Raw genomic sequence first — 14216 nt, forward strand, 5'->3', positions numbered from 1 at the left:
CCATGATGGAGCTGACATTTTAATGCAGGGAGACAGTCCACACATAAGTAGGAGAGATGGAAGGTGAGGAAAAGTAAGGGGGCAGAAGTGGCAGGAGGTGGGGGGCTGCAGGAATAAAGGGGACAGCCAGGGGCCCCAGAGGCTGAGCAAAGACTTGAAGCAGGGGAGGTGCGGGCCGGAGACCCCAGGCACCCCGACCGCCTTGGGGGGCAGGGCAGGCGCCCGGGCCGCTGCCCCGCCCGCGCTCACCGCCCGCCCGTGCTGCAGATCTACAACATGCTGGTTGAGACGGGCGAGCTGGACAACACCTACATCGTGTACACCGCCGACCACGGCTACCACATCGGCCAGTTCGGCCTGGTCAAGGGCAAGTCCATGCCGTACGAGTTCGACATCAGGGTCCCGTTCTACGTGAGGGGCCCCAACGTGGAGGCCGGCTCGCTGTAAGTGCGTCACCCCCCCGCCCCCAGCGCCCCAGAGTCCCAGGGAGGCCGCCAGGCTCCTGCTGGCCCCGGGTGGGTGGGAAGCTGGCGGCACGCGGTTTGGGCAGGTGAACCTCGGTGCCAAGTGAAACAGTGATTATGTCACCCGGGGTGGCTTCTGACGCATTTTGTACCCCTCTGTTGGGAAGGGGAGGCCTGGAGCTGTTAGCACCTGTGAAAACAGGTTAGTTGTGGTGGGCCGTGTGCCAGCGAGTCCGGGAGCCGGGCTGCGTGTGTGTCCCCGCCAGCGGGTGGGAGCACCACCTCGATCTCTATCTGGCCTCGGTGCTCCTTGGTCTGGGGGTGTCGGGAGGGAATCCGGCTCTGATGAGCTGAGGCAGCTCCGGCTGCACCGTGGAGGGAGACAGTCTCCCCTCCCGTCCTTCCTCGAGGACCACCTGGGCCCTCAGCCGGCACGCTCCTTGGGTTAACCTTTGAGATGACACGTTCTGGCAGCAAAACACCACGTCCGGGGCAGGGAGAGGGTTGAAAGGCCGGGCATCAGAGCAGCAGCCGCCTCGGATCAGCTGGGATGTTGTGGAGACCACCTCGAATGGGTTTTTGAAATGCAGATAAATCGTCACAAAGGCCCTTATGTGGTCTGACTCCCCCCGGAGCCCCGAGCTCAGGCGGGCACAGGACGCACGCGGCTGTTGACAGGTTTGCTGCAGCATTCCTCCTGCAGGGCGCTGGCAGTGCTGTGTGGGAACTGAGGTGTCCCTGCCGCCTTGGACACCCGGTGACAGTTCCAGGAGGCAGGCTGTGTGCGCTCAAGCCCAGCCTCATCGCTCCCTCCCGGCCCCCCTCGTCAGGGCACTCCCTGTCTCTGGATCACAGGGTCCCCACCTGTAGTAATAATAATAGTTCACACTTCTGGAGCGCTTATTCTTCAGGCCCAGGTCCAAGCATCTGCACCCATGTCGTTCATGGAAGCATCACAACCACCCTGGTCTTCTTGTCACTGTTTTATACCTGAGGAAACTGAGGCACCGAGAGGCTGAGTTGCCTGAGGTCACGTGTCACATAAGGGAAGGAGCCGGGTTCTGAAGCCAGGCAGTCTCTGCTCCTGTCTGCCGCTCCACACTGCCTCTCTGAAACCTCGAACTGCCCCTGTGAATAGGAAGATTCGACCCACTAAGGGCTCTACAAGCCCTGACAGTGTGGGCTTGCTCAGCCTCGGAGTCTGTGATCTGGTTCATAGGACCCAAAACCACACCCCAAGTGGACAAGAGAAAGAGAGAGCTAATGTCAGGTTTGGGGCTGCAGACACAGAATATGTGTCAGCCAGGACTCCTTTGGTTACAAGCAGAAATGACCCTCCAGCCAGAGAAGGCAAATAAAGTAAAGTAAAAGGAATATAGTAACCAAAGTAGCTGGAAAGTCCAAGGCTAGCTCTAGCTTCAGGCATGGTTGGATCCAGCAGTCACACAGTGACATCAGGAAGCTCTTGTTTTCCATTTCTCAGCCCTCCTTCCTCTGAACTGGCTTCATTCTCAGGCAAGCTTTTCTCTCGTGGTGGCAGAATCACCAGCTCCAGACTTTAAGACATTCAGCTTAGGAAATCAGACAGTGGCTTGAACAGAAACCTGAAGCTGATTCTCAGTGGCCTGACTTGGTGAGGTGTCCCTCCCTGAACCAATCGCTGTAGCCAGGGGTGAGAGAAAACCTTGAGTGCCCAGGCTGAGTACACCAGATGGTGGAATCCAAGTGAGGCCCGGTGGTTCCTCCAGACTTGGAAGCTGTTCCCACCAAGGAGTGCGGGGATGCCGGGGGGTCAGGGAAGAGCAGGCCCGGCCATCCCACCTGCCCGGGGGAGCAGGGCCGCTGGACAGCCTCAGGTCAGCCTGGCTGCTGGTTGCTGACATTTAGTGTAGCCCTCGTCCAGCAGTCTCCCCAGCTCCCTCCATCGGCCAGATTAAGTTCTCACCTCACACTGGCCTTTAAGCCCCTCCGCAATGCAGCCTCGCCCGCAATGCAGTCCTCTTTGACCCCCTCCCTCACCCCCAGAACCCCCAGGACGCTTGGCTGCCTGTCCAGTGTTCACAAGGTGCTGGGCTGGGGGGAGGGAGGGGGTCAAAGAGGACTGAAACCCTAGGACCCAGGCCCTGCCCTCAGTCCCAGGGAACTCGGGGTGTGGGGGAGGGCACTCAGCCACCTTGATGGAGAGTGTGTCCATACCGCCATCATTCATTCAACAGGTGCCAGCCCTGTGCTGAGCATATCCCTAAAGTCACTTAACACCACCAGGGAGAAACCAGAGACAGGAGAAGTGACAGATGTATGGCGGAGACAAATGACAATTCACTTAGCTGACACTTATTGAGCACCAACTGTATGCTCTAAGTGTACGAGTGCTAGGGATGCAGAAGTGAACAAGACAGGCAAAATCTACTTGCCTTTCAATTAGATTCTAATTGAGGAACAGACAAACCAGGTAAGTGAATAAAATATGTAGTAAATGGGAGGGTGATAAGGCTTCAGGAGCAAGATAAAGCAGGGAAGGGGGTAGGAGCGTGGGGAGGGGATAGGGTCTTTAGGGAGGGCCTTGTATCAGTGATCTATGCCACGTAACAAAGTGTCACAAACTTAGCAACCGGAAATAACACACACGTATTATCTCACAGTTTCTGTGAGTCAGAAGTCTGGGCCCAGCTTAGCTGGGTCCTCTGCCAGATGTCACCCAGTGTCGCTGTCTCATCTGGAGGCTCGACTGGGGAGGGACCCACTTCCCTGCTCATGGGGTTGCTCCAGTGCAAGCAGAGGACTCAACTCACACAGCCAGTCTCCCGAGAGCCCTTGCTGGGGGCGGATATATGGCAACTTGCTTCTTGAAAGCCAGCCGGAGGAGAAAAAGAGATGAGGGAGATACATTTATCATGTAAGATGGATCATAGCAAGATGGAGCCGTTTACCGTGTGACATACCCACGGTGACATCCCATCCCCTCTGCCATATGCTATTGGTTCGGCCACCCTTGGGGAGGGGATCACACAAAGGAGTGAGCACAGAGGATGAGAGTTGCGGGGCCACTTAGAGTCTCCTTGGTAATCGTTGAGCAAAGAATCAAGGGGGTTGAGAGAGAGTGCTGTGCTGGTGTCTGGAGGAAGAACATTCCAGCAGAGGGGACAGCAAGGGCTGAGGCCGGACCGTGCCTGGCCTGTCTAGGAGCAGCGCTGTTTGCCTCAGAGGTTCAGAGAAGGGTTCTGGGGGAAAGTCTGGGGTTTGGGGGTGGCTCTTAAAGGTGGGTGTCCTGTGTTCAGGTAGGAGGGGGCAGGGAGAGCATTCCTAGCAGAAGAAACAGCCAAGTGGAAGCCAGGGGGGCCTGTGATCCCAGCCCCTTTGGTGTCTGGAGGGCGCAGGGGTGAGGGTGGGGGAGAGGAGGGGCTCGGCTGAATTGGGCTGCAGCGGGGGGTTGAGGGCTGGGGGGCAGGAGAGTGACGGGGTCGCAGTTTCCCCACCTTCCGGGCCAGCCCCTGTCGACCTCCATGCGTCCAGCCACCCCTCTCCCGAGTGAGTGAGGCCGGGCGCCCCTGCTCGGGTGGCTGAGTCCCTGGTCTCCTGCCCCCGCAGGAATCCCCACATCGTCCTCAACATCGACCTGGCCCCCACCATCCTGGACATCGCAGGGCTGGACATCCCCGCGGATATGGACGGGAAATCCATCCTGAAGCTGCTAGACACGGAGCGGCCCGTGAATCGGTGAGGCGGGGCGCGGGGTGGTGCTGGGGGAGGGGCGCCCGGCTCCCCACCTGCCTGAGCTCGTGGCCCGACCCCGGGGCTCTGAGGAGGGCGTCTCCGAGAGTCGGGAGCTGGGGTTCTGGGTCCCCCTCTGGACCAGGTACCTGCTGTGGGAGAGGAGGCGGTCCCCGCTCTAAGACCTCTTCCCATCTGGAACCTGGCCAAGGCGACCAGTTGAGGACCCCCTCAGAGCTAAAACTGGGTAAAACCTGAAACAACAGCAGCAGCAGTTAACAGTAATTAAGCCCTTCCTGTGTGCCAGGCCCTCTTTGCAGGGAATTCTATCATTTGATCTTCACAGTAGCCCAGTGAGGTGGGCGTTACTATGACCCCATTTCACCAATTTGGAAATTGAATCCCAGAGAGGCCAAGTGACATAGCAGTCACTCAGCAAGTCTGGACCCGACTCCTGGCCTTCAGACTCTAGACTAGAGGCTGCGCTCTCGGTCGCGTGTTTTGTGCCTTTAATGCTGGATAGCGTGATGGGAACATGTTCCTGGGTGTCCTGGAGGCAGAAAAGGGGAAAGTGACGGTGAGGAAAAGTGGACAGGTGGGAAGGTGAGCCGAGTCCAGTGCGGACGCGAAAGCAGGGGACGCGGCCACTGGCGTGGCCGCAGCGCCATCTGGTGGCGAGCACTGTAACTGCCCACCGGCTTCTCGCCCCGAGGCGCTGACTGTGGCTCAGAGGGTCCCACCCTGGTGGGCCCTGTCCGTCCACATCTGGCTGCCCTGTAGGGGGACCGCCTCCACTGAGCCTCCTCCCTCGGACAGTGAGGTTTTATGAGCTGTAAGGGTATAAAATGGGCACGTGTGGGGTGACAGGGCGCTGGGCTGGGAGTCGGGTGCAGGACGGAAGCTTCCTCTCTCAGCCCGAGTCCCTCTCTGGGAAATGGAAATGACAGAGTGAAACTGCATGAAATGCACACTGAAATTACACAAATCCAACCGTAAAGGATCAAAGGAAAAAATCCACCGAAACGCAACATCATTAACCTGAAGTCAGGACGACCACTTCATCTGGTGCTGAACGAAAGAGGAAACCATCTCTTCCCACACGGGGTGGGGGGTTGTGGGACTTCCTGGGAGGCCCTGAGACGTACACCACGACTGTGTGTGACTTAGAGCGACTGTGACCGAGGTCACTTCTGCCCCACATGCCTTCAGACCCAAGTCTCTGGGGAGGACGCAGCTCTGCTGGGGGAGGGGCGGGGGGCATCAAAGCCTCTCCAGTGCCCAGCTGGCCCCGCTCACCCCGACTGCCCCGGGGCTGTGTTAATCGTGAACCAGGCTGTCTCTGGGCACTGTCCCTGCTTCTGGGAGAATGGGGGGACGTGTGAGGCCCCCACATAGATGAGGAGATGGAAGTGTGCTCTTTTTCCAGGTTTCACTTGAAAAAGAAGATGAGGGTCTGGCGGGACTCCTTCCTGGTGGAGAGAGGGTAAGTGCCCGGTCCTGGACAAGCTACCCCAGGGCATTTGAGCCAGGCAGCACCCAGACACCCCCCAATTTCCTCACCCCAGCCCCACCTGCACCTGTGGTATTAAAGATCTCACTGTCAAGGGCAGGAGAGACATATTGTTATGATACCTTCCACAGTGACTGGGAATTTCTGTCCGCAGTCCCCTAGACACAAGGGAAGCCCGTTTGCTGTTCCTGTGGTTGATCCAGAATTTGCATCTGGAGGCTGCACGTCCCTTCAGACGTGTTTTGTCCTGCCTGTATAGTGTCTTACGTGTTTTTTAATTTATTGCCAACTCATGCAGTTTTGGAGGTTCCTCATAAAATCCCCATTTGTTAAGTCTCTTAACCCTCAGAAGACGTGGCCAGGCTGGACCTGCCCCCTCCATGGTGACACTGCCCCAGGCCGAGTGGGGACTGTTCCTTCGGGAGGGGATGCAGACGCGTGCTCCTCCAGAGCTCCCCGTGTCCCGCTCTCTGCCCCACAGCAAACTGCTCCACAAGAGGGACGGTGACAAGGTGGACGCCCAGGAGGAGAACTTCCTGCCCAAGTACCAGCGCGTGAAAGACCTGTGTCAGCGCGCCGAGTACCAGACGGCCTGTGAGCAGCTGGGACAGGTGAGGGCGCGTGGCTGGTGCCCGGGGCACGGGTGCGCTCCCGTCCCTCCTTCCCTCCAAGTGCAGCCCAGGCCCGCTCCTCGGCCCTCGGGCCAGCAGAGCCGGCGAGGCCAGTGCCCCCGAGGTGTGGCAGTTTGCTGATGACGTGTGACACCCGGGGTGATGCTCAGCGTGCAGGTGTGAGTGTGTCTGCAGCTCCTGTTATTCTCGCCTGGTCCCTCTTCAACAAAGACACAGCAGGCCTCTGCACAGTATCTATAAGGTTAAATAACTTTATTTTCATTGTATGCACTTTTACAGGATCCTCTTTGTGCCTGGTTTTCCATTTACAGGAGTAATAGGAAATTGCCTTTGTAAATAGATAAAGTTTTTAAAAAGTAAGTTGGTTTCAAGAGAATATTAAGGAAATTATAATCCGGGTAGTATTCGGATGTAGCAGGAACTGTGACTGATGTGTGGGAGAGTCTGAACTAGGCTGTTCCTAGGCCTGGAAGGCCAAGGTGGGCCCTGGAGAGGAGAAGAGAGGGGTCAGGGCCTTGTGAAGAGAGACCCAGGCAGGAGGCAAGGTTCAGAGGGGAGGGGAGGGGCAGGGAGGGGAGCTCCAATGAGCAAGGCGGGCAGTCAGGGGTGGCCTGGCCTGGCCCAAGGGCCGCAGGACGTGCCTCCCTCCTGGTCTAGGGGCTGGGACTCTGAGCCCCTCCGCAGTGGCCCAGGCCTGGAGATGCAGGCCTGTTTCACCAATAAGAAAAAGCAAAACCAGGGCCTCCGTATTCCATTTCTCGTTAACAGACCCATGGGCTGCCAAGGCCGAGGCCCAAGTTGGGTGGGTTCGTATAGCCCGCATCTGGGCGGCTCCATCTCATCACTAGACTCAGCATTAGTACCGGCCTGTCCTCGTGGCTGTGCCCCATCCACCCCGGCGTTCATTTGTAGCCCCCCAGGCCCCTGGCCGTGCTAGTGAGGACATCTCGTCAGAGAAGAGACCAGTCTGTGCTGTGGGCAGGGCTCTGGGTCCCCCTGCTCCATGGCAGCACATTCATCGTGGGCCTCTGTCTCGGGGCGCTGCTCCAGGCGGCAGGGTGACAGCCTAGAACGCCCTCGACAGAAACCCCTGCCCGCCTGGAGCTGACCTTCTGGAGAGAGCCCAGAAGTGGTGCTGATTTCAGTTCTGAGCTACAGGGAATGAGCCCGTGGTGCCAGGGGGGCCTTCATCCTCCTGGAACTGTCATCGAATCCCCCCACTGGCCCTTTTGCACGTCTCCCCCGCCCCAGATCGGGGGTCGGGCAGTCCCGGGGCGGGGGAGGGGCAGGTATCAGCATCTTCAGAACAGAGTATCAGAGCACACTGCTCAACCCGAAGGAAAAGAGGTGAGGTTGGGGCCTAGCCAGCTGGGGGGCATCCATCCCGGGCTGGACTGTCAGCTCCAGGGCCTCCAGGGTCCCCGCCCACGGGCAGATGCAGTCATGGCCCCGCAGCCTGAGCCTCCCCCTGAGCACCGTTACCACGTCTTTGCTCGTGCTGTGCCTTCCAGGAATGCCCTTCCTGCGTCTGAGCCCTTCCTTCTGGCCCTGGAGCCCCTCTTAGCGGGGCCTTGGGTGACTGTCCCCTTTGGTACCATTTCTGTGCTCCTCCCTCAGTAGACGTGTGTCCAGGAACAGAGCTGTGAGCCCACGTCCCCACCCAGGTGGTCAGCGGGAAGCCCCCGGGCGGAGGGGAGCGGCGAGGAGTGGGGAGCGGGCTGACGGAGGCTGGGGGCCTGAGGCCCCGGCTGTGTCTTGCAGAAGTGGCAGTGTGTGGAGGACACCGCGGGGAAGCTGAAACTGCACAAGTGCAAGGGCCCCGCGCGGCCCGCGGGCAAAGCCCTGTCCAACCTCGTGCCCAGGGACCAGGGGCCGGGCGGCGAGGCCTGCTCCTGCCACCGCGGGGACTACAAGCTGGGCCTGGCCGGACGCCGGGAAAAGTTCTTCAAGAAGAGTAAGTGGGGCGGCCGGGTGGAACGGGACAGGAGGGGGGCCCGCGCCCCATTCGTTCCCTCAGACAGTTCCACAGACACTCAGCACCAGAGCCAGGTAGCGTTCCAGGAGTGGGGACCCGGCGAAACCCCTCGCGACCCACCCATGCAGTGGGGAAGAGCAGTGACACAGGAGGAGGGTGACTTGCTGGTGTGCTGAGCACTGCAAAGGGCAGTCGAGGAAAGAAGTGAGGGAGAGAGCGCGGGAGACGGGCCAGGCAGATCGCCAGCCTCAGAGCATCGCAGGGCCCTTACTCTGGGACAGGAGCCGCCGGACGGTTTTGAGCAGAGGAGCCGAGATCAGATTTGTGTTTACGAAGGATCCCCAGCTGCCGTCCCAGTGGGCTGGCAGGGGGCACGTGCGGAGCCGCACAAAATCCTGAGTCACCAACGTGCACGTTCCCAGCTGGGGTCCAGTGAGGTGACGCTCTGCCTTCTCGTTTCAGCCCTTAACGTCTACTGAGTGTCACGTTTTTCACATTTTTGTACTTTTTTCGGTGATTTCATTGTTTAAAAGTCCCCCACACATGGTGCTGAAGTGCTGTGTGGTGTCCCTAAGCGCAGGAAGGCTGGGATGTGCCGAACGAGACCCACGGGTTAGATAAGCTTCGTCCAGGCACGAGCTGGTGGCTGTGAGTTCAATGGTAATGAATCGATGATATATGTTAAATAAGGTGTCTTTAAAGTACTGATCAGTTGACAAACGTTGTGACCACAGGCTCGCAGGAACCTAGCCTCGTATTCCCGTAGGAGCAGTGGTTGAGTATCCACTAAGTCACTGTTCGAGGTGACTTCATAGAACGTTACAGCAAATAACGAGAATAGGCTATACTTTGGACGAGTGGGGAAAAGGCCCCCATTCCAATGGAGGAGGCTGCCTAAGCCTTCACACCTCACTCCTCCAGAAGCTGAAGGAGGACGGGCAGTTAGAAGGCCACAGCAGAGGAGGTGGCGAGTGGAAGTCCTCCAGGCCTGGCTGGACGACTCAGCCATCACACGGGGCTCGTCCTGGCTCCATCTGAGGCTCAGCTCCCCAGGGAACGAATGTGCCCTGCCTGAGGTTCAAACGAGAACACACCTGTGCGTCGAAAGTGCTGGAGTGCAGCTAGGCGCCAGGGCCGGGTCTCAGAGAGACCTGGTCAGCTGGCTAGGAGTGTCCCTCCAGAGCCAGGCAGTTTCCCATGCCACCCATTTCTCTGGCCCCCGACCCAAGGACAGCCAATGCCCAGTTACTGACTTTGGTTCTGGTTTTTTTTAATTGTGGTAAAATACATGTAAAATTTACCACCTTAATCACTTGTAAGTGTAGAGTTCAGTGGCATTAAGCACATTCATTGTTGTGCTAACATCACCACCATCTGTCCACAGAACTCTCTTCATCTTGCAAAATTGAAACTCTATACCCATTAAACAACTCCCAGCCCCTGGCCACCACCTTTGTACTTTCCGTCTCTATGAATTTGGCTACTCTAGGAACCTCCTATAAGTGGAATCATCCAGTATTTGTTCTCCTCTGACTGGCTTATTTCACGTAGCATAATGTCCTCAAGGTTCATCCATGTTGTAGAATTGTGTCAGAATTCCCTTCCTCTGTAAGGCTGAATGACATTCCCTTGTAGCCTCATTAGAGGTTGGGCGTCCAGCGGCAGGCCCGGAGGTCTCTTCCGCGGCCTCTCTGGTCTGTCGAGAACGCCTTTGTGACGGAGCAGATGGGTCTCCATAACGGCCTGGCTCCTGCCGCAAACAGCACTACCCAATTGAGGCCCCCATGACATTTCCTCCTGAGCTGATTAGTGAGTCCTAGATAATCTCAGTCAGCTAACTAAAATGACTGCTTTCCAGATTGAACCACGGTTAACATCTCCTCGCATCAGCACGTGGCACAGTGGATAATCTTAAAATAATACAAGAACTTTCGACTCAGTTAAGCCTTCCCCCCGCCCATTAATGCTTAGAGGAAGGAAAAGTACTCCTAAATGGCTGAGACTCAGCTCAACCCAAGCCCTCCCGTGAGGACGGTGTGGCATCAAGGCCCTGCCTTACGTGCACCTCACAAACCAGGGAGCAAGGCGGGGTCCCCCCTTATGACAGTCAGGAAAGTGGGTCACACAGCCCACTTGGGGACTCGAGCCCTGTCTCCTGGCCCAACATTCTTCCCCCTGTGTGTGCCTGCCAACAAGACACTCTCCATCCCCCCTTTCTGAGCAGCCAGCTTGGAGCAGGGGTTCTCAGGGAACACTCAGCAATGTGGAGACATTTCTGGCTGTCACAGTTGTGTGTGATGGGTTGGGGTGGGGGCATGCTCCTGGCATCCGGTAGGTAGAAGCTATGGATGCTGCTGCACATCCTGTGATGCACAGGACAGTCTCCCACAACAGAGATTTCTCCAGCCCCAAAACGTCACCAGCTTTGAGGTGGAGAAGCCCCAGCCCAGAGCAGCTCAGACGCTGGCACACCAGGATCTGCTGGGACGCCGGCTGTGGTGTGAGGAAGCCAGGTAGGGCCAACCTAGAACAGAGCAGAGACCCAGACCAGGAGGAGGAGATGAGGACTCTGGGGATGGGGCCAGGGGGCCCATGTTTATTCACTTATTCTCCCAACGAATCTGCAAGCCCTGCCATGTGCCACATGCTGAGGGTACAGAGTTGAATGATAGAGACACTGATCGGAACTCATGGATGAGACAAGGTGTAAGCAAGTTAAAGTGGGAAGATCACCTCCCTCTGTGAAAAATGGGTGCAGGAAATGAAACAGTGGTGTGACCAGGTGGAGACGGTCGCCAGCTCTAGAATGGACAGTCGGTTGACATTGAAATGAGAGCCGAGTGTGGAGAAGGAACAGGCCTGTGACCAGCCAGAGAGCGAGTGTTCTAAGTCAGGGGGAGAGGACACACAAAGGCCTCGTGGGTCCTGGCCCAGAGAGCAGGCCACACCGCATGGGGTTTGCAGGCCTGGGGAGGTGGAAAGGCCCAGGTTGTGACCTTGGGCAAGGATGTCACAGCTGCAGTCCCCAACCACAGAGCAGCTGCTCGAAGCCAGCTTCCAAGGGTTGACAAACTTGCCAGGTCTGTTTCACGTCATCCTCCGAAGAGCCCTGGAAGGCAGGGACCGTGGTGAGAGCACAGCTGCTCAGAGGTGAGCTCAGTCGCCCGTGGTCACACATTTGCTTTGGGGACCCCTGGGTGATGGCTGGGGGATGGAGGGTGGAAAGATACAGAGCAGCCGACTCCTGAGCAAGCGAGACAGAGGAGAAGAAAGAACCCGGGGTCTATTTCCTGGTCCTCTTGGGCAGGTAGGACCTGCTCTCCAGGGAGGTCAGCTCATTACTGCGTGCATCAGGGGCCCGGGCACTGGGGCTTCAGGGAGACTGAACTCAGGGAGGAAAATGCCAAGGAGAAGGCTGTCCAGTGCCAGAACAGGCCCTAGGCTTTGTCAGAGGAGATGCCTCTCCTGGACTGGGCCCCCGGATCCTTGGCCTGTGTGACTCTGATACAAGGAGTCTGAGAACTGAAAGATATGAACATCTGCCCCGAGAGTGGGGGCAGCAAGACCAAGTCCTGGAGCCCTGGGCCCGGGCCATGCGGGAGAGGGAGTCCCTTCCTCCCTTCTTGGGCACTGCCACCACCACCGCCGGCACCGGCCAGTCCTCCAGGCTTGGTCGCCACCTAGTGGTCACTCAGGGTCTGACAGAAACCTGGGCCGCAGCTGGCTCTAGGCCCTTCTCTAAAAAAGATTTACATTTAGGGCAGCGGGGTTGTTATGCATGCCGGGGCCAGACCTACAACAGAAAGGAGTGGCGGGGACCGAGGCCGAGTGGAGAACACACCGCCCTGTCTAGAGGGGCGGTGCATCAGCTCCTGCCCGGCCGACCTTGGGGGCCTGTGGACCCAGCACAGCTTCCCTTTTCTCTCCAGAAGCTGGAGGTCTGCGCTCCTGCATGACCACCCACCCCCGTTTTTCTTAAATGTGAGCACCGTGATCAAGTATATCTTTTAATATAGAGAAGATACAAGAAATCTGGGCTCTGACTTGAGCCTGCAAGCCCTCCATTTTCAATAGCTGACTCGGAGCTCAGAAGCAGCACTTCGGCCCGTCTCACTGCCCACCTGGTAGAGAGCATCCAGCTCCTGCTGGGGAAACCGACTCTGCGAAGCTGAGTGGCTTCCCCAGCCTCTGCCTTTTCTCTCCAGAAGAATGTGCTGCCTAGCTCTTTATTTTTCCCAATTCAAATTAATAGGGTTTGTTTTGTTTTGGGGGTTTTGTTTTTTATTGAGGTATAATTGACATATAACATTATATTAGTTTCAGGTATACAACGTAATGATTCGATATTTGTATATATAGCGAAAAGATCACCACAATAAGTCTAGTTAACGTCCGTCACCACAGATACAAAATTTTTTTCTTGTGATGAGAACTTTTAAGATCTACTCTCTTAGCAACTTGCAAATATGCAATACAGTACTGTTAACTATAGTCACCATGCTGTACATTACATCCCCAGGACTTATATTTTATAATTGGAAGTTTGTATCTTTTGACCCCCTTCACCCACCCCTTACCTCTGGCAACCACCAATCTGTCTCTGTATCTATGAGCTCAGGTTTTTGGGGGGTTTTTTCCGATTCCACATATAACTTAGAGCCTATGGTATTTGTCTTTGTCTGACTTATTTCACTTAGCATAATGCCCTCAGGGTGCGTCCATGTGTCACAAATGGCAAGATTTCCTTCTTATTTATGGCCGAATAATATTCCATTGTGTATATATATACCACAGTTTCTTTATCCATTCATCCGTCAATGGACACTTAGATTGTTTCTATGTCTTGGCTATTGTAAATAATACTACAATGAACATGGGGTGCATATATTTTTTCAAGTTAGTGTTTTCGTTTCCTTTGGATAAATACCCATAAGTAGAATTGCTGGATCATACAGTAGTTCTCTTTTTAATTTTTTGAGGAACCTCCATACTGTTTATCATAGCAGCTGCACTAATTTACATTCCACCAGCAGTGTTCAAGGGGTCCCTTTCTCCATATCCTTGCCAATACTTGTTATTTCTTGTCCTTTTGATAATAGCCATTCTAACAGGTGTGAGATGATATCTCATTGTGGTTTTGATTTGCATTTCCCTGATGGTTAGTGATGTTGAGCATCTTTTCATGGACCTGTTGGCCATCTGTATGTCTTCTTTGGAAAAATCTGTATTCAGATCCTCTTCCCCTTTGCCAATCAAATTGGTTCTTTGGCTATTGAGTTGTATGAGTCTTTATATATTTTGGATATTCACCCCTTATCAGATAGTTTTCCTCATAAATGGATTGTTGAATTTTGACAAATGCTCTTTCTGCATCTGTTGAGATGATCATATGATTGTTAGCCTTCATTTTGTTAATGTGGTGTATCACATTGACTGATTTGCAGATGAACCATCCCTGCATCCTTGGAATAAATCCCACTTGATCATGGCATATGATCCATGTATGTCTTAATGCGCTGTTGAATCTGGTTTGCTAATATTTTGTTGAGGATCTTTGCATCTGTGTTCATCAAAGATATTGGCCTGTAATTTTCTTTTTTGTCCTTGTCTGGTTTTGGTATCAGAGTAATGCTGGCCTCCTAAAATGAGTTTGGAAGTGTTCCCTCTTCTGTTTTTTGGAAGAGTTTGAGACGGACTGGTATTAATTCTTCTTTAAATGTTTGGTAGAATTCAACAGTGAAGCCCTGTGGTCCTGGACTTTTGTTTATTGGCAGGTTTCTGATTAGTGATTCAGTCTCCTTACTTAATGTTTTTATATCGACTTGTTTTCCTTTTTTTATTGAGTAGTTCACCAAACATAAAATTTACCATTTTTGCCATTTTAAAACATACAATTCAGAAGCATTTAATACAGTCACAACATA

The 14216-nt window shown here is 55.2% G+C and overlaps 1 protein-coding gene across 7 annotated transcripts in view; it reads left to right on the forward strand.

Moving 5' to 3' along the window:
• Positions 1-14216, forward strand: part of SULF2 (sulfatase 2) — a 123829-nt gene that overhangs the window by 101647 nt on the left and 7966 nt on the right. For all 7 annotated transcript variants that reach the window (XM_087445151.1, XM_087445153.1, XM_087445150.1 and 4 more), the window contains 5 exons: positions 268-443; positions 4053-4181; positions 5602-5658; positions 6167-6296; positions 8079-8271. In XM_087445151.1, the coding sequence (XP_087301277.1) occupies positions 268-443; positions 4053-4181; positions 5602-5658; positions 6167-6296; positions 8079-8271 (685 nt within the window). The remainder of the gene's footprint in view (positions 1-267; positions 444-4052; positions 4182-5601; positions 5659-6166; positions 6297-8078; positions 8272-14216) is intronic.

The sequence above is a fragment of the Ceratotherium simum genome, chromosome 21 (assembly GCF_057802395.1).
Source record: "Ceratotherium simum simum isolate JZ-2026a chromosome 21, ASM5780239v1, whole genome shotgun sequence".
Lineage (NCBI taxonomy): Eukaryota > Metazoa > Chordata > Mammalia > Perissodactyla > Rhinocerotidae > Ceratotherium > Ceratotherium simum.